Below are 20721 nucleotides of genomic sequence, written 5' to 3' on the forward strand. Positions count from 1 at the left end.
TTTCCATGGTGCTGAGGCTATAAAGACTGCCCTGGCTGCTGTGCTCCGTGCCTGCTAATATGATGAACTGATGAGTGAGGCTTTGGGCCTAGTCCGGGCTGGGTTTTGGTTCGGAGTGCTGTTGTTCGCTTCAATTGTTTGCATGATTTTTTTTTTCCCTTGCACATCAAGTGTTGGCCTTTTATTCTGTATTTTTATTTTATTTTCTTTAATAGGGTTCTTTTGAGTTTCTTGCTTTGTGGCTACCTGTAAGTAAGCAAATCTCAAGGTTGTATAATTTGTACATGCTTTGATCATAAGTGAACCCTGAATCTTGAATCTATTCTTGGGCTTGTTAAGCCAGGCATGGAGTAGAATGTGGAATTCATGTTGGGCACCACGGTAGTGTAGCGGTTAGCGTGACGCTGTTATGGCCTGGGGCGTTCCGGAATTCGCAGTTCAATTCCAGTGCTGTTGTGTAAGGAGTCTCTGTACGTCCTCCCGGTGGAACACGTGGGTTTTCTCTGGTTTCCTCCCACAGTCCAAAGGCGTACAGGGTATGTTAATTGGTCATAGCAAATTGTCCGGTGATTAGGTTAGGGTTAATCGGTTATGTTGGAGGTTGCTGTGGCAGTATAGCTGAATGGCCGGAAGGCCTACTCCGTGCTGTATCTTTAAATAGATAGATTGACAGATCAATCTTCCTTCTGATGTGGAGACGAACGACCTTCCCACTGCCCAGTGTGGATGATCAAGAGGTGGGTCCCTAGGGTAGTGGGCTCCAGGAGGTGATGCAGCTGTCAATCGAGGAAAGGAAAGAGAAGGAGTTGAAGTATCAATCATCTACAATCACAGAAAGCTTTTGGAATCAGCCCTGGATTTGATGTAGAGATGTGGTGGCATCTGTCTCATTGAATGATAGGAAATGTGGTTCGCAGCTCTTTCTGCACATCCACTTTCAAGGCTGTTGCATTTACCGATAGTCAATGATTGAGCTTTCAAATGGTGTAGTGGTTAGCATGAAGCAAGGACAGCTTAGGGAGTCAGAGATTAGAGTTCAGTCCCGGTGTCTCCTGTAAGAAAACTCAGTCCATCCTCCCCATGCAATGCGTGGGTTTTCCCCGGAACTCTTGTTTCTTCCCCCCACCCCCGGCTGGGATTTACAGAGTATTTTACAATTAATGGAGTTCTTTTCTAATTTAGTCAATATTTTAAAATAACAGCTTTGCATGTAACAAAATGCTACAAATAGTGATGAAAAATTACCAATTCCATCCTTATTAGCAATGCTGGTTCAGGGCTAAATATTACTCAGGCTACCAGGGATAACTCGCGTGGTTTTCAGTGAAGTAGTCAGTGTCATGGTATCTTTTATGTTGATCTGAAGGAGCGGATTGGGATCTCTGATGAATTCCTGAACCTCTGCCAGTTCTGCTGACCTTCCTCAGTACTGTCAGCTTGGCCTGTGTGTTCATGTCTCTGGGGTGCTCCTTAATCCTGTAACTTTCTGGCTGGTGAGAGTGATGTTCAGTGACCCATAGCACCAAGCAGTGTCTGATCTCCTCATCCTGTCTCACAGGAGAGACCATTAAACAGCAGGGAGCATGAGTACACAAGGCCACAATAATTTCGTGGTCATATGAAGGAATTGATCTGGAAAAAAAACAAGCACACTTCCCAGTGCGGGAGCTGAGAAATTTAAGTTAATCTCATGAAGTAATAGAGGATGGGAGCAATGAAAGTTGTCAGATTCTACATTTTCATTAACATGTTTTTCCTCAAGCCAAGGAGGCTGAGGAGTGAGCTTCTAGAAGTTTATTGAAATCATGAGAGACATTCATAAAGTTGGTCTGTTTTTCCAAATGTAGAGGAGTCTAAAACTTAGAGGCGTAGGTTTAAGTAAGAGGGAGAAATTGAAGGAGGATGTGAAGGGCCACTTCACACAGGTTTGTGGGTAATGGGAGCAGATTGCCAGAGGCAGGTACAATAATAACATTTAAAAACCATTTGGACACATTCATGGATCATAAAAACAAGGAGGGTCATGGGCCAAACACAAGAAGAAGAAACTAGCTCAGGAAGGCATCTTGGTCAGCATGGATGAGTTGGGCCGAAAGGCCTGTTTCTGTGTTGTCCAACCCCACTGGCTTTTAGAGAAGGGTATTTACCTTTTAAGATGTGATTTCCCGCAGAAATGAAGCTGTTAACAGCCCTTTGAACGAACCTCGCATGCCGCTCTAGGATTAGAAGGCATAACCTCAGAATAAAAAGATATCCCTTTAGAACAGAGATGGGGAGGAATTTCTTTAGCCAGAAGGTGGTGAGTCTGTGGAATTCATTGCCACAGGTGGCTATGGAGGCCAAGTTATTGGTTTTATTTAAAGCAGAAGTTAATAGGTTCTTGATTAGTAAGGTTGTCAAAGGTTACAGGGAAAAGGCAAGAGAATGGTGGTTGAGAGGGATAATAAATTGGCTGTAATGGAATGACAGTGCAGACTCGATGGGCCAACTGGTCTAATTTTGGTCCTCTGTCTTATTGTCTTATAGTCTTAAATCCAGTGGGGGGAAAATACATTTGCAAAGCATCTTCCCCTGGGGACTGAGATCATTGTGGTACTGTCATGCCTGAGATCAATTTGTCCAGCACAGAATGAGGATTGTACCTCGTCCTGCATTACTGTGAATTAATGTCTCAAGTCTGTGCAAATCGAATGAATAGAAAGGTATCCTGAAGAAAGAATATAGTCCAATTTCCAGTTTGGCCCAGTCTATTCATTACTGCTAGTGGTGAATATATATGAATGAATTATACTAATTTAAATCCAATTCCGAAGCTTGAGAAATTAGACTGTGGCCACTTTGGCACCACACTGGGACAAAAGTAATTATTGAAATTTAGAAGCTGTATTAAAATACTGCATCTTCTTGGAGCTGTGCTGTAGAATACTTAAATACTTGGTTCCTTTACAATTTTAATCTACATATTTTATATAAAAAAATGTTTTCTCTTTAGCTCAATGACAATATTTTTTATTTATCCTTTTTGTTCAGAATTGAGCTTTTACTCCATACAGACAATGTGGCTTCACTGATTAATAGCTTGCAGGCAATCTAAGAACCAATAAATATGAATGTGGTTGTTACTTTTGCAGAAATATAGACATACTGAAATGAGATCAAAATGATTAAACTGTCACAGAGCTGTGCTTTATTGTGCCTCTCACATTGCTGGCCCTTGTTTTGAGGGGTCTAGGCTCCCCAGTGCATTAGGGCTGTGATACCTCAGCCAACACGCTAGCGAGCAGCTAACAACACTTTTCAGTGCTAGCAACTGTGGTTCAGTTCCTACTCAAACACGAGGAAATCTGCAGATGGTGGAATTTCAAGCAACACACATAAAAGTTGCTGGTGAACACAGCAGGCCAGGCAGCATCTCCAGAAAGAGGTACAGTCGACGTTTCGGGCGTTCACCAGCAACTTTTATGTGTGTTGCTTTCAGTTCCTACTGCTGCCTTTAAGGAGTTTGTACATTCTCCCTGAGACCACGTGGATTTTCGCCGGGTGCTCCAGTTTCTACCCACATTCGAAAGACTTATGGATTAGGGTTAGTGAGTTGTGAGCACGCTGTCTTGGCTCTGGAAGCATGGCACCACTTGTGGGCTGCCCCAGCACACCTTCAGACTGTTGGTTGTTGATGCAAAATGACCCATTTCACAGTATGTTTCAATGCACGTGTGACAAAGCTAATCTTTCTTTCAAACCAATGTCTACATGATGTCTGTGACTCCAATCTCCAGAGTTTTGAGAGTTTTGGACACTTCACAAAACCATCAAGCCTGCTCTGCCACTTCATGGCTGATCCAGTTCTCCTCTTAGCCCCAACCTCCTGCCTTCTCCCCACATCCCTTCATACCCTATCAGAATCTATCATATCTCAATGAGGTCACCCATCATTTTTCTGAATTTCAGTGAAGTACAGGCCCAGAGCCATCAAACCTTCTTCATTTGATAAGCTATTCAATCCTGGAATCATTTTTTGAGCCTCCTTTGAATCCTTTCCACTGTCAGCACATCCTTTCTGAGATAAGGGGACAAGGACTGTTCATATTCCTCCAAGTGAGGCCTTATTGTGCTTTATAAAGCCTCAACACTACATACTTGCTATAAAATTCTGGTCCTCTTGAAATGAATGCAAACATACCATTTGCCTTCCTTACCACCAACTCAACCTGCAAATTAACCTTTAGGGAATCCTGCACTAGGGCTCCCAAGTCCCTTTGCATCTCAGATTTTTAAATTTGCTCTCCATTTAGAAAATAGTCTATCCTTTTCTTCTACTGAAGTGCATGACCATATGTTTGCCAAACTGTATTCTATCTGTCACTTTGCCCATGCCTCTATTCTGTCTAAATCCTTCTACCTCCTCAAAGCTACCTACTCCTCTAACTACCTTTGTCTGGTGTGCAAACTTTGCCACAAAATCATCAACTCCGTCATCCAAGTCATTGACATATAATGTAAAAAGAAGCTGTCCCAACACAGACCCCTGCGTCTCACCGATAGTCACTAGCAGCTAACTGGAAAGGGCTCTCTTTATTCCCACTCTTTGCCTGCTGCCAATCTGCCACTGTTTTATCCATGCTAGTATATTTCCATGCCTGTAATACCATGGGCTCGTAGTTGTTAAGCAGCCTTGTGTGGCATCTTGTCAAAGGGCTTCTTAAAATCCAAGTATACAACATCAACTGATTCTCCTTTGTCCATCCTGCTTGTTATTTCTTCAGAGAATTCTAGCAGATTTGTCAGGCAAGGTTTTCCCTTGAGGAAACAGTGCTGACAATGGCCTATTATGTGCCTCCAAGTACCCCAAAACCAATTGACTCCAACATCTTCCTAAACATTGATGTCAGACTAACTGGCCTATAATTTCCTTTCTTCTGTCTTTCTCCCTTCTTGAAGAGTGGACTGACATTTGCAATTTAATAGTCTTCTGGAACCATTCCAGAATCTAGTGATTCTTGAAAGATTATCACTAATACCTCTACAATTGTTTCAGCCACCACCTTCAGAACCCTGGGGTGTACACCACCTCTTCCAGGTGATTTATCTACCTTCAGACCTATCAGTTTCCCAAGAACCTTCTCTCTAGAAATGGTAACTTCACACTCTTCATGACCTCTGACACTTGGAACTTCCATCGTACTGCTAGTGTCTTCCACATTGAAAACTGATGCAAAATACTTAATAAGTTCATCTGCCATTTCCTTGTCTCCCATTACTACCTCTCCAGCATCATTTTCCAGGGGTCCGATATCCACTCTCGCCTCCCTTTTACACTTTATGTATCTGAAGAAACTTTTGGTATCCTCTTTAATGTTAGAGGCTTTTGAGAGCTGTTTAGATAGGCATGTGAATATGAGGAAGATGGAGGAATGTGGACATTGTGTGGTGGGAGAGATTGGGTTTGGTTGATTTACTTTTTAGCTGGTTCTGCATAACTTTTCCTGTTCCTGTGCTGTACTCTTCAATGTTCCTAACATGTGGTTCTCCATTTTAATAATCTTATTCATCATGTCTTGAGAATTTACGAGATTGCTATCACAACTATGTTGTTGATCCTTCAGCCTTGCAGTGAAGAACAATTAAATCCTCAATAAGTTCCTTATCCAGCCAGCTGTCAGGTTATTTATAGTTGTGTTGAGTGTTGTAGATCAACAAGGTTGGAAATGACTATATTGAACATTACCTCAGCACTGTCTGTAATGTGAGGTGATGTAACGGACATCTCAGTCATCGATTTTTTTTCTCATCGAGAGAAGTGCAAGTATTGGTGCTGGAGTGGAAAGAAATTTATGTATCTCTGGCACCATGATGCAGACTGGGAGATTGGTGCAGTCGATGCTTCTGAGGATTTGTGAGTGGGCTGCTGTAGTGGCCTTGACCCTCCAACAGCCCTGGAGGAAAGCCAGCAGCATTTCTCACCTTCCCCTATTTCTGCTGTAGATGGGTGGGGGTGGGGTGGGGGAGGGAGGTTGGAAGAGAGATGCTTTCAATTTGGGCATCGTGCTGCATCTTACAACCGCAGTCATTAGGCAAGCAGTCCTGAACTAGATAATGTTGTAAATGGAAAAATTCAGCAAGGCAGGGGTGATTATGTGGAGGGTAGCCAACTTTCAGCCACATTATATCCATATTTCACTCTGTTTTCCAGATCTAATGGTGGAATTCATGGTCACGCACATGATGAAAGAGTTCCCTATGGACCTGTATATGTAAGTTCAGCATAAATTACTCATCCGAAAGCAAAGTGCTGCAGGCACTGGAAATCCAAAATAAAAGGAGGGTGGCAGAGATACTCACCAGGTCAGGCAGCATCTACAGAGAAAGTTGTAATTAACACTTTAGGTCATGGAGTATTACAGCATGGAAATGGGCACTTTGGCCCACCTAGTCCTTTCTGGCATGGTGCCCACCAAAGCTGGTCCCATTTGTCCACATTTGACCAGTATCCATCTCAACTCCTGCTATCCACGAGCTTTCATCCTTATAAAAATCAGAAGATACCTCTAGGGATTTATGGTTTATAAAGAACGGTAGGTGGCTTTAGGTGTTGTGGAAGCAGATGAAATAGCAACGATTAAAAAGCACTTAAGACAGGAACTTGAACAGGCGGGACATGGACGTGCAGCCAGAGGGGATCAGATTGGATTGGCAGCATAGTGGGCACAGACATGATGGGCTGAAGGGCCTACTCCTGCTCTGGCCCCTCCCACACACTGGTAGTCTGTTTACTGCTATAAATGGAAGTTGTAGGGTAGGGTGGGTGGTGAAATCATACAAAGAATACGAAAGTGGGATTCTGATGAATAACCGTGGACTTTGGGTATACAAAGTTATGAGGAGTCTAGATATGGTAACTGCAAGTAGGCTTTTTCTGCTGAGTTTGGGTGAGACTAGAACTAGGTGAATCTAATGTGAAATAATTTGAGGGGAACCCAAGGGTGAGCTTCTTCACTCGAGCGTGGTGAGAATGTGGATTGAACTGCCAGCAGAATTAGTAGATGTGGGTTTGATTTCAGCATTCAAGAGAAGTTTGGATAAGTACATGCATGGGAGAGTTGTGGAGGGCTGTGGTCAGGGTGTGGATTGATGGGACTGGGCAGAATAACAGTTCGGCATGGACTCGATGGGGCGGAGGACCTAGTTCTGTGGTGGGGTGCTCTGTAATTCTGTTAACTCTGCTTTTTCATGGACATTGTTTAAACAGCTGGGAAATTTCCAGTATGTCCTGTGTGAATGGGATTTGTTTGTTGCCAATTGGAATTGAATTATTATTGTCACCTAGTCCAAGATACAGTGAAAGTCTTGCATACAGATCAAATCATTACATGGTGCATTAAGGTACAATAAGTTAACGCAATAACAGGATGCAAAATAAAGTGATACAGCAACAGAGAGAGTGCAGTGCAGGTAAATAATCAGGTGTGTGAGGTAGATTGAAGTCCAGAGTCCATTTTATTGTACTAAGGTACTATTCATATATGTAGTCTTATAACAGATTCTGCCTTGAGTCTGGTGGTATGTGCTTTCAGCTTTTTGTATCTTCTCCCCAGTGGGAGAGGGGTGAAAGAATGTCTGGGGTCTTCTCCTTGTTTAATCTCCTCCTTACCTTGCCTGCATTTTATATGCCTGACATTCACGCTTCTTCCCTCTTCCATGGGGCCGAAGAGACAAATGCCCGAAAACATGGATCACCAATCTCAAAGACCACTCCTATCCAGCTGTTATAAGACTATTGAACAGTCCTCTAGTAGAATAAAATGCACTCTTGACCTCACAATCTACCTCATTGTGATCTTGCACCTTGTATGATGGTACTCACCAGGCGGGGCAGATGACCTGAAGTCCCAGTGAGACTCCATGCAATGAATAAGCCGGAGTACTGATTCCTCCCTGAGGCTGGGGTAACCAGAATTGAATCAAACCCAGGCCTAGCACTGTATCAGTACAATTCTGCAGTTGTGGAGCTTTGGTTGTGAATAGGTACCAATGGTAATAGATTTTGGCATCTGCTTGAATGGATTAATTAAGCTTCGTCTAGGTAGAATGTACATGAGCAGTACTGTGCACTGTGATTCAGCGCCACAGTAGTTTTGAAGCCATTGATCAACCAGTTGCTCGTTTCTGCTTTTAAATCCCTTTGTTCCCATTGATCCTCTACTTTCTGCCTTTGCTGTTATACCCCCTGTGGCCCATTTATTTACTTGTGCATCCTAAGTTTGCTCGACATTTAAATTGGTTTATTTTTGTCGCATGTATAATGAAAAACCTCTCTTGTACTCTGTTCCTACAAATCAATTCATTGCACAGTTGAGGTAGTATGAGATAAAACAATAATCGTGCTGAATAAAATGCTACAGATAGAAAGATGTCCTTTACAGACAGACAGATTGGTGTAAGGCCATAACAAAGTAGATTGAGATCAAGAGTCCATTTTATCAGGGTAGGGGACAGTTCAATATTGTTCCAGCGACAGGGCAGAAGCTGTCCTTGTGCCTGGAGTATGTGCTTTCAGGCTTTTGCATCTTCTACCTGCTGGGAGGGGGAGGAGAAGAGACAATGCCTGGGGTGGTGGGGGTCTTTGATTATGCTGGCTGCTTTACCGAGGCAGTGGGAGGTGTAGACGTGGAAGGCCACTTGGTTTCTAGGATGTGCTGAGCTGTGTCCACAACTTTCTGCAGTTTCCAGCAGTCATGGGAAAAGTCATAACCCGCTGGTATAAGATTATTGGTTTTTTAGTGTGATAAGATGTACTCTCGACATCACAATTTACCTTCTTGTGGCCTTGCATCTGTTAACCTGCATTGTACTTTCTCTCTGTACTGTACACAGATTCTCCAGACTCTTAACACAAATACACTGAACTTGGTGGTTGTTTTACCTTATAATATTTGAATGTACTCCTGTGATGAATTGATCTCTGTGGGTGGTATACAAGACAAGTTTTTCCACTGTACCGTGGTTGTTGTGGTTGTCATCCGTCTGTCTCCACTCCAGATTTGCTGTCTGGGTTTACTCCCGTAGCCTTCGTCTCTCCCAGGGCTGCCCATGAGGCAGTGGGGCTATTTACTCATAGCTGGGGATCTGGTTCACGAGCACCAGGGCGTGTCCACACACCGATGGATCTGCGTGCTGTGTGTGCAGGGGCCAGACCTCCTCCTCGTCCTCTGTAGTTCAGCCGGAATCCAAAAGGAGTTCAGTTTCTATGTGTCGCCAGCGAGGAGGCACTACATGAGGCTTGCTGCTGGAGAGGCTATGTACTGGCAGGGAGAGACTTACACATTCAGCCCTCCTTTTCGCAAGGCTGCTAGCCAGCGGTGGAAGCTGAAAGTGAGAGCGACAAGTACTGCCCACTACACCGTCACACTAGACGCATCACGACAGCCATTTTAACACCATGGAACATGTGACAATAATATAATCCAGTTTACTAGTTTACCAAACCCAGTGATCCGGAGCACTTTCTGTTGACACAGAATCTAACTTGGGTAACACACACGATGCTGGAGGAGCCCAGAGGATCAGGAAAGGAAAGAAGAGTTATAGTTTCGGGCCAAGACCCTTCATCGGGACTCTACCTTGGTCTTGAACATGAATTATGGAATATGTATTCCCAGATCCTTCCGTTGTGCTGCACTCGTAAGTGTCCTCAGGAATTTGAGTCACGATGCAGGATTTCAATCTGAAATGTAGACAATTGCGTTGAATTGTCGACATGTTGAGTTCCTCCACCAGATGATCAGTTGCTCTTGATTCCAGTAACTGCAATCTCTTGTGCCTCCTGCTTCGTTCAGCTGAGCGTAGCTGTTGTGTTTTCAGGCATCCAGGCCCTAACCCACACACCTACTCCCTCAGCCCATCCCTGTTTCTCGTCTCCTCAGCTCCCTGAAGCCACTTTCACCAGGAACTGGTATACTTTCTCTTTGACCCAGGGTTCGCTTACGAAATGGTTATGCTGTAGCTCTGTCAGTATGACTCTCCTCTCTTATCTGCAGGCGTTGCGTTCAGATTGTCCACAAGCTCATCTGTTATCAGAAGAAATGTCGAGTGCGGCTACATTACACGTGGCGTGAACTCTGGTCAGGTGAGTGCCCTGTTACTGGTAGTTACACAACACTATGGTACACCGAGGAAGTGTGATCCAGTATCTACCCATTGATGACACAAACAGTCTATCTGGCACTCAATACTGACTTAACCCTGGGCAGTCCTTTCAGACCCTATTTCCTTGTCTGTTGCCAAACTTTTCTCTCACGCTCCCACCGACTCCACTTGGACCTACACCTTGTAACCGCCCAGCTCACCTCTTGAGATGTGGGAGGAAAGCAGAACGCCTGACACAAATCCACAGAACCCCAGGGAGAGGGTGCAGACTCCACAAGAAGTGCAGTGGGGGTCAGGATTGACCTCTGGAGCTGGTTCACACAGTTGGGTAGAGTTTTGCATGGCATGGCAGGGAATTCAGGGTCATGGGGAAAAAGGGGGGTACTGTAGGTGGAGCTGAGTCCATCATCTTATTGAATGGCAGAGCATTCTCGATGGGCCAGATAGCCCACTTTGCTCCTAATCCTTCTATTCTTAGCCTTCCTTCCCAGCGTATCGCACCAGACTGTCAGCCATTCTTGTCTGGTGCGTAGTGTCGGGATTGGTGTCCTTTCGGATTAACTAGGTCACGATGTGAACGTTCCTGGCTCGACCCTTGTTTCTTACGAGGCCGAGTGGCTAGCTCGACGCTCAACCCGGCACGGAAGGAAAGTGTGCCTGGGGGGTGGCCCAACTTGGATTCGAACTCGGGAGGCTTCGCTCCGAAGTCCGGCGCTGATGCCACTGCGTCAGCGGCCGTTCCATTCTTATGATGCCATATACTGCTGAGCATAGGAGAGAGGTTACTGTCACGGGCCGCGCAATAACGTAGCAGTTAGCATAATGCTTTACAGGACCAGCAGTCACTGGTCAGGGTTTGTAAGGAGTTTATACGTTCTTCCCATGACTGCGTGGGATTCCTCCGGGTGCTCTGGTTTCCTCCCACTTTCCAAAGATGTACAGGTCAGGGTTAGTAAGTTGTGAGCATGCGATGTTGGTTTAGCAACACGTGTGGACTGCTAGCACAATCCTCAGATGCAAAATGATGCAGTTCACTGTATATTTTAATGTATGTGTGACAGTTAAAATTAATTTTTAATGTTTAATGAACTAGTAATCCAGAGGTTGGACATTTATGGGAACCATGCTCACAGTCCTACTGTGAGAAGGAACTTAACTTCAGTTAATTGAATAAATTTCAAGTTACCAATAAAGATATCTGTGAAATTACAGAGAACTACAGAGTGTGACCCTATCCCATAACTTCTAACAGATGAGTGTTTGCCGAAGGGGCTGAGCCCGAGACATCGACTGTACTCTTTCCCATAGATGCTGCCTGGCCTGGTGGGTTTCTCCAGCATTTTGTGAATGCAGTAGCTCCTTTGGCAATTGTTAGTCTTCGAGATCCTCGCTCACAGAAAGAGGCCCTTCTATCCCATTATTTGGCGTACTCCCATTGAACCACACCTGGACCATAGCTCTCCACTCCCCTCCTACCCTAAATCTAAACTTCTCTTAAATGGTGAAATTGAACTGTCATCCACCACTTCTGCTGGCAGCTCATTTTACCACGGGAACTCATTGTGGTCCTCACCGCAAAATGATACAGAGAAGCAAACATTTTAGTAGCATCAATTAAACTCGACTTAGAATTTATTGGCCATTTAGTGCGGGTGCTGCCTTAACTTACAGCCCTGCATTTCTTCATTGCTATCACAGCAGACAGAAATGTCACTTTGAAAAGAGCTGGTGCTTTAGATTTTATTTGTGAATATGCCACCCTCCTCCATAAACCTTACTGTGTGCTAGACTTTCCATTCAAGCAGAGAGTTATACGCCCAAATCATGAACGTCTGTATGTCGTTACAAAAAAGAAGGCTTTGCCGTAGAGGGATTAATACAATAGCAAAGGTGGTTAAAAGATTGATAACAGGGAGGAGGTTTTTCAGACTGGCAGGTAGGGTACCACAGAGGAGGGTATTTGACCCTCAACTGTTGGTTTTATTTTAGTAAGTCAAGTGTAAAGACAGAACATAACTTTGCTATTGATGGGAAAATAAATAATTTGAAATCTGAATCAGGTTTATTGTCACTGACTTGTATGCTGTGAAATGTTGTCTTGCAGCAGCCATAGAGAGCTAAGACGTAAAAGTGTGATAAATTACAGAATAAACAGTGCACTGAAAATGAATAAGAAAGTTTGGTTACAAGCATCACACACGAAGTGCTGGGGAACGCAGCAGGCCAGGCAGCATCTATAGGAAGAGGTACAGTCGACGTTTCGGGCTGAGACCGTTCATCAGGACTAACTGAAAGAAGAGCTAGTAAGAGATTTGAGAGGGGGAGGGGGAGGGGGAGATCCGAAATGATAGGAGAGGACAGGAGAGGGAGGGATGGAGCTAAGAGCTGGAAAGTTGATTGGCAAAAGGGATATGAGAGGATCATGGGACGGGAGGCCTAGGGAGAAAGAAAGGGGGAGGGGGGAAGCCCAGAGGATGGGCAAGGGGTATAGTGAGAGGGATAGAGGGAGAAAAAGGAAAGAGAAAAAAAGAAATAAATAACGGATGGGGTACGAAGGGGAGGTGGGACATTAACGGAAGTTAGAGAAATCAATGTTCATGCCATCAGGTTGGAGGCTACCCAGATGGAATATAGGGTGTTGTTCCTTCAACGTGAGTGTGGCTTCATCTTTACAGTAGAGGAGGCCGTGGATAGACATATTGGAATGGGATGTGGAATTAAAATGTGTGGCCACTGGGAGATCCTGCTTTCTCTGGTGGACAGAGCGTAGATGTTCAGCGAAATGGTCTCCCAGCCTGCGTCGGGTCTCGCCAATATATAGAAGGCCACATCGGGAGCACCAGACGCAGTATACCACCCCAGTCGACTCACAGGTGAAGTGTCGCCTCACCTGGAAGGACTGTCTGGGGCTCTGAATGGTAGTGAGGGAGGAAGTGTAAGGGCATGTGTAGCACTTGTTCCACTTACCAGGATAAGTGCCAGGAGGGAGATCGGTGGGGAGGGATGGGGGGAACGAATGGACAAAGGAGTCACGTAGGGAGCGATTCCCGCGGAAAGCAGGGGGGGAGGGAAAGCTGTACTTAGCGGTGGGATCGCGTTGGAGGTGGCAGAAGTTACGGAGAATTATATGTTGGACCCGGAGGCTGGTGGGGTGGTAGGTGAGGACAAGGGGAACCCTATTCCTAGTAGGGTGGCGGGAGGATGGGGTGAGAGCAGATGTGCGTGAAATGATATCACAGAACCACAAGACAGACCAAGACTGAAAAACTGACAAAAACCACATAATTATAACATATAGTTACAACAGTGCAAAGCAATACCGTAATTTGATAAAGAGCAGACCATGGGCACGGTAAAAAAAAGTCTCAAATTCTCTCGAAAGTCCCATCATCTCAGGCAGACGGTAGAAGGAAGAAAAGTTCTCCCTGCCATGAGCTTCCAGCGCCGCAAACTTGCCGATGCAGCACCCTGGAAGCACCCGACCACAGCCGACTCTTGAGTCCGTCCAAAAATTTCGAGCCTCCGACATCGGACACCGAGCACCATCTCTGCCGAGCGCTTTGGCCCCAGCAACAGGCAATAGGCAAAGCCGAGGAATTAGGGCCTTCCCCTCCGGAGATTCTCGATCGCAGAGTAGCAGCGGTAGCGAAGCGGGCATTTCAGAAGTTTCTCCAGATGTTCCTCCATGCTTCTCACGTCTGTCTCCATCAAATCAGGATGGATTGAGTAACTTTGGTGTGGGTAACTTACAATGGCCATTTTAACATGTCAGCCAGTACCTTTGGGATGTGGGATGAAAACGAGCATCCAGTTGGAGATGTGGAAAGGTGTATTACAGGTCCACGGGGAGAACTGGCGGACTCCACACAGACCAAACAGAGGTCAGGTTCTAATGCTCTTAAGCACAACCTATTTGTTTAAGGAGAGTGGGTGTGTTTGTGTTGGTTTGCTAGGCTGCATTGCCTGAAGGAGCACTGGAAGCTAATTAAGTACTGGTATCGAATAAACCATAAGATATAGAAACAGAATTAGGTCATTTGTCCATCAAGTCTGCTCCGCAATTTCATCATGGCTGATTTATTTGCCCTCTTAATCTCATCCTCTTAACTTCTCCCTGTAGCTCTTGATGCCATTACTATTCAAGAGCCTGTAAACCTCCACTTCAAATATACTTAATGCTTTGGCCCACAGCTGTCTGTGGCAAGGAATCCACCACCCTCTGGCTAATGAAATTCCTCAACTCTGTTCTAAAGGGATGTCCTTGTATTCTGAGGCGGTGCCTTCTGGTCCTAGTTGCTGTCACTATTGGAAACATCCTCTCCACGTCCAGTCTATAGAGACCTTTCAATATATGGTGGGTTTCAATGAGATTCCCTCTTTATTCTTATAAACTCCAGTGAGTACAGGCTCAGAGGCAGCAAACACTTCTCACATGTTACTGGGAGAGTTCTTGTAAATCTCCTCTAGACCAGACCATCTCCAATGACAGGATGTCCTTCCTTGGATATAGGGTACTGCTCGCAATACTACAGTAGTGGTCTGAATAAATACTTCCCAAGGAATAATTGGCTTTGGGGAGGAGGAGGGAGAGAATGAGAATCACTCTGTCAGAAAGATATGATGGGCAGAATGGCCCCCGGTGTTGTATGATTCATTGATCCTGTCTCTATCGTGAGCCAAAAGAACACTGTGACTGGTCTCTAGAACTATGACTTCTATAAAAATACATGCAGGGCAGCAAACTGGCATAATGACAGTGGATCGATCTAATGGAGCAGAAAACCTTTTTTGGGGTATTTGCAAGCTTCTTGGGTTGTTTAGAAAATGACTGCATCTGAACAAACAAAAATAATTACCTAAAAAGTTCACTTGAGTTCATACTGGAACAGTACAAGCTGCCGTAGCAGATGATGTCACTGGTGTACTAAGCTGGATGAGCTGGTTGGCCAGGCATAACCTGTGTTAATAATCTGCCTGGTATCCTGTAGCCACAAAAACAAAGTGAACTTGATCCTTAAGTCTTGTTCAGCCCTTTGATGACATTATTTGGACTCTATCCACCTGTCTTAATTACCTATCCCCCAATAGCGTTTGCTCTGTGTAGGATATTTCAGAGAGGCTGGTGCGTTGTGAGTTGGTCAGCCTTGAGGGAGAACGTCTGTGGGAAGGTGCAGCTGTGAATGTGCGCTGTGCTGTCAGTAGAAGAGGGAGAAGTATATTCGAGTTTTTAAAAGATTAGCTCTATTTGTCACCTGTACATTGTGACATGCAACAGCAAAATGTGTCACACGTGTTAGCAGCCAACATAGTCCGCTGCTGTGCTGGGGGCAACTCTTAAGTGTTGCATGCTTTCAGCACCAACAGAACACGTGGACAGCAGCGTGAATTGAACCCCAATCTTCCAAACGCTGTTAAGCGTTACTCTTCTGTGTCACCGGAGTTGTTGTCTTTCTGACGCAGCTTCTCTCTGCAACTCCATCACTTAGTGCCCAAAAAGGAGTTGGAAATGTTGGAAGTACTCAGCAGATCAGACAGCGTCTGTGGGGAGTAAAACAGCGGATGTTTCGGGACACTGACTCTTCGTCAGACCTGAGATCCTGATGCTGCCTCTCTCTGCCGATTCAGCCTGGCCTGCTGAGCGTCTCTGGCTCTTCTTGCAATTCTGGATTTTTGCCATCAATCATTGTAAGGAACTAATCCTCTGATTACCCTTTTTCCTTTTTACCGTATGTGAAACCTTCCTGTTTCTAAACTGGCTGCCGGGGTTTCCTCGTGCATTCGGTGAGGACAGTCTAGGGGTCGTGATTTAGTGAAACCTGCAGGGCCACTCTTTGCTTTGTCCTCGGAGGACAAGTCAGCATTTGTTCTCCATCTCCAAATCTCCAACCCTGCAAACTCAGCTTCGAACTCGATTGTGTCTGTGCTTGGGGCCATAGAGCTATACAGCCATGGTCTCAGAACGTCTAAGATGGCGTGAAGGGTCATAGACGGAGTGAAGAAACAGGCCCTTTGACCCACTGAGTCCATGTTGCCTGTAAAGCTCCCTTTACACTAGCATGCACAGTGTTGTTCTGCTGAGTATCGTGGGCGTGTTATGTTGGCACTGGAATGTATGGTGACACTTTCCCCAACACATCCTTGGGGTTAGATTGGTTGTTAACACAAATGACATGCATTTTGCTGTATGTTTTGATATACACTCACTTTCCACTTTATTAGGTGCAGGAGTAGAACCCAGTGTGATCTGGCTGCTGTAGCCCATCTGCTTCAAGGTTTGACATGTTTTATATTTGGAGATGCTCTTCTGCACATCATAATTATTTGAGTTACAGTCAGCTTGAACCTGTCTGTCCATTTTCCTCTGACCGCTCTTATTAACAAGGCATTTTTGCACCCAGAACTGCCCTGCCACTCACGAGATGTTTGTTGTTTTTCCACACCATACTCCGTTAACTCTAGAAACTTGTATGTGAAAATCCCAGATCAGCAGTTTTGGAGATATTCAAACCAGCCTTTCTGGCATCAGCAATCATTCCACAGTCAAAGTCATTTAGATCACATTTCTTCCTCATCCTGATGCTTGGTTTGAACAACACTGAACCTCTTGACCATGCCTGCATGCGTTTATGCATTGAGTTGCTGCTAGATGATTGGCTGATGAGATATTTGCAGTAACAACAGGTGTACCAAATAAAGTGATCAGTGAATGTAGATGTGATAAATAAACAAATCTAACATTTACACTAATCCCACAGTCTCAGAATACAGAACATCACTTTAGGACAGAGATGAGGAGGAATTTCTTTAGCCAGAGAGTAGCGAATCTGTGGAATTTATTGGCCACAGACGGCTTTGGAGTCCAAGACACACTTAAAGTGGAGATTGATAGGTTCTTGATTAGTAAAGGTGGCAGAGCCTATGGGGAGAAGGCAGGGGTTGAAAAAAATAATAAATCAGTCATGATCGAATGGCAGAACAGGCTCGATGGGCCAAATGGCCTGGGTCTGGTCCTCAGTCTTGTGTTTCTTATCCTCTCTACATCTGCGACATTACAGATTTTACTACTTGCACGTTAGGGGCAATTTATGGTGGTCAATTAACCCATCGACCTGCATACCTTTAGGTAGTAGAGGAAACTGAAACATTCACGCAGATTGTACAGGCGGCAGCAGAGGTCAGGAACCTGGGCTGCCTCACAGATCCAGCAACTGCACTACCTGCTGAACCACTATGCCAGAAGTGTGACTCCCATTTGTTCTTTCTAACTTCTTCCTTTCTTCCAGGTTCATCCCTCACTTTACTCTGGATTAGGCTCTCTCTGCTCCCCTTTGCCTCACTTCCTCTCCCCCTCCTGCGGTTTGAATACTCGTGTCCTGAACTCCTTCCCCTGGGTAATTACCATTCTGCCTGGCTCCAGATCAGATTGCCTTGCAGCCAGATCTGATCAACCACACACACAGCACAGGCAGGGAGGCTCGGGTGCTCCCGCTCTGTGGCATCTGCCGTCACCATCTGCTGCCGTCTCTTTTGGCTCGCCCCTGTTGGAAATTGTTCAGACTCAGCAAAACGCATGTCTCACCATCTGAGGCTCACTTCTTTAGTCTGAGTGATTAAGTTTATGGAAGTTGCAATATTTTCTTCTCAAAGTTCAAGGTAAATTTATTATGAAAGTACATTCTGTATATGTCACCATATACAACCCTGATATTCATTTTCTCGCTCTGAATTCACTCTGTAAATATATGTCAGGCCATCGTCTCTTGTGCACACACAAACGAGAGTTTTAGCAGCCAGTTCTGGTGGAGCTGATTGAGGAAGGGTTGGTAAAGATTAAAGGTTAGCTTTATTTGTCTCATACACATTGACACATTCAGTGTAATGCATTGTTTTGCATCAATGACTAGTATAGGCTTAGGATGTGCCGAGGGCAGCCCGCAGGTGTTGCCATGCATCCAACGCCAGCATGGCATGCCCACAATTTACTAAGCCCAAAGTCTTTGGAACATGGGAGGAAGCCAGAGCACCCGGAGGAAACATACACGATCACCAGCAGAAGGTACAAGCTCCTCACGGAGGTCGGAATTAAACCCTAATTGTGATAGTTGGCACTTCAAAATGTTATGCTACTGTGCAACCTTAACACCCCTGAGTACCTAACACCTTAAATGTTTCCATGAGCTATAAGGCAGAATTCCATAGTCTGATAGCGGATAAATGTAACTCCAACAACACAGTAGAAGTTCAAAGATGTCCAAGTCAAATCAGCCCTCTCAAAAGATGCCCCATCCAATGCATTATACAGTGGCATGCAAAAGTTCGGGCACCCCAGTCAAAGTTTCTGTTACTGTGAATAGCTAAGTGAGTAAAAGATGAATTAATTTCCAAAAGGCATAAAGTTAAAGATGACACATTTCTTTAATATTTTAAGAAAGAAAACTTTATTTCCATCTTTTACAGTTTCAAAATAACAGAAAAGGAAAAGGGCCTGAAGCAAAAGTTTGGGCACCCTGCATGGCAGTACTTAGTAACACCCCCTTTGGCAAGTATCACAGCTTGTAAATGCTTTTTGTAGCCAGCTAAGAGTCTTTCAATTCTTGTTTGGAGGATTTTCGCCCATTCTTCCTTGCAAAAGGCTTTTAGTTCTGTGAGATTCTTGGGCTGTCTTGCATGCACTGCTCTTTTGAGGACTATCCACAGATTTCTGATGATGTTTAGGTCGAGGGACTGTGAGGGCCATGGCAAAACCTTCAGCTTGCACCTCTTGAGGTAGTCCATTGTGGATTTTGAGGTGTGTTTAGGATCATTATCCTGTTGTATAAGCCATCCTCTTTTCATCTTCGGCTTTTTTTACAGACAGTGTGATGTTTGCTTCCAGAATTTGCTGGTATTTAATTGAATTCATTCTCCCCTCTACCAGTAGATGTTCCCTGTGCCACTGGCTGCAGCACAAGCCCAAAGCATGATCGATCCACCCCCGTGCTTAACAGTTGGAGAGGGGTTCTTTTCATGAAATTCTGCACCCTTTTTTCTCCAAACATACCTTTGCTCATTGCAGCCAAAATGTTCTATTTTAACTTCATCAGTCCACAGGACCTGTTTCCAAAATGCATCAGGCTTGTTTAGATGTTCCTTTGAACCTTTTGAATAGAACTTGAATAGAAGCTGAAGGTCTTGCCATGGCCCTCACAGTCCCCTGACCTAAACGTCATCGAGAATCTGTGGATAAACCTCAAAAGAGCAGTGCATGCAAGATGGCCCAAGAATCTCACAGAACTAGAAGCCTTTTGCAAGGAAGAATGGGCGAAAATCCCCCAAACAAGAATTGAAAGACTCTTAGCTGGCTACAGAAAGCGTTTACAAGCTGTGATACTTGCCAGAGGGGGTGTTACTAAGTACTGCCATGCAGGGTGCCCAAACCTTTGCTTCTGGCCCTTTTTCTTTTTTGTTATTTTAAAACTAAAAGATGGAAATAAGAAAGTTCACTTGCTTAAAATATTAATGTGTCATCTTTAACTTTATGCCTTTTGGAAATCAGTTCATCTTTTACTCGCTTAGCTATTCACAGTAACAGAATTTTTGACTGGGGTGCCTAAACTTTTGCATGCCACTGTGTGTGTGTCTACCACTGTAGTTATAATGTGTGTCATTACAAAATGCATCAAGGCAAGTGTGAAATTCAGAATGAGCTGTTGAAATTGACTATCGTTTTCTCACTATCTGCCTCATCTCCTCTCATTGCAGCACTAATCAATTTGCTGAAGTTTGTGATGTCGAACGAGACAGTGCTATTGGGAAAACATAATATCTTTGCTCTGGCTTTAACGGTGAGCTGTTATTTTTTATTTTCTTGATATCTCTTGTTTCCTCAAAAGGTATTGAGAACAGTCAGTCTGTGAAAGTGTGGACTTATCCCTGTGCCATGGATTATATAACACTGGAGTCTTGTCACTGCTTTATAGAACACTCAACAGAATGTTGCCTGATTGTGTGACTGACAGCGTGATGGTGCCTCTGGGACTGGCGCTGCAGTGCCATGTTCCCCGCGGACCGTGCGACCTACGCCGTGAAGCTGGGTATCATTGAATACCTTGAAAATATAAAATGTTTAAAGAGCAGGTTTAAGAGGGAAATGTGGAACGCAAAAGAAGATATGAGATGGATTCAGCAGGCAGGGTTAAAGATAATCTGGAGGTTCTTCACTTACATCAGTGACTGGAGAGACAAGGTGCTCTTGAAGGCCATGACAGCCTTTACAGGAGATGCAGTTCGCCTATGTGTGGAACTATAGGAGATGACTGAGGCTCTTAATGTCTTTCCCCTAGTGTTTACTAAGGAGAATACTGTGGATGTCAAAGAAATGAAGGTAATAATTCATGGAGTCTGGGAACTTGCATATTATGAGGAAGGAGGTACTCATACCCGTGAAGCACACTAAAGTGGGTAAATCCCTTGGGTCTGATCAAGTATGGATCTTGTGGGAGGCCAGGGAAAAAACTGTGGAGACCCTTCTGGAGATATTTGCTTTGTCATTGGCCAGTGACAAAGTTCCAGAAGATATGATGGTGGATAATGTTCCAT

The 20721-nt window shown here is 44.6% G+C and overlaps 1 protein-coding gene across 2 annotated transcripts in view; it reads left to right on the forward strand.

Annotated features, from left to right (window-relative positions):
* The window catches only part of armh3 (armadillo like helical domain containing 3), a 186573-nt gene that overhangs the window by 77072 nt on the left and 88780 nt on the right, over window positions 1-20721 (forward strand). For both annotated transcript variants that reach the window (XM_063071318.1, XM_063071319.1), the window contains 3 exons: window positions 6191-6251; window positions 10035-10123; window positions 19885-19967. In XM_063071318.1, coding sequence (XP_062927388.1) covers window positions 6191-6251; window positions 10035-10123; window positions 19885-19967 — 233 coding nt within the window. The remainder of the gene's footprint in view (window positions 1-6190; window positions 6252-10034; window positions 10124-19884; window positions 19968-20721) is intronic.

This window comes from Mobula hypostoma, chromosome 19, assembly GCF_963921235.1.
Source record: "Mobula hypostoma chromosome 19, sMobHyp1.1, whole genome shotgun sequence".
Classification (NCBI taxonomy): Eukaryota; Metazoa; Chordata; class Chondrichthyes; order Myliobatiformes; family Myliobatidae; genus Mobula; species Mobula hypostoma.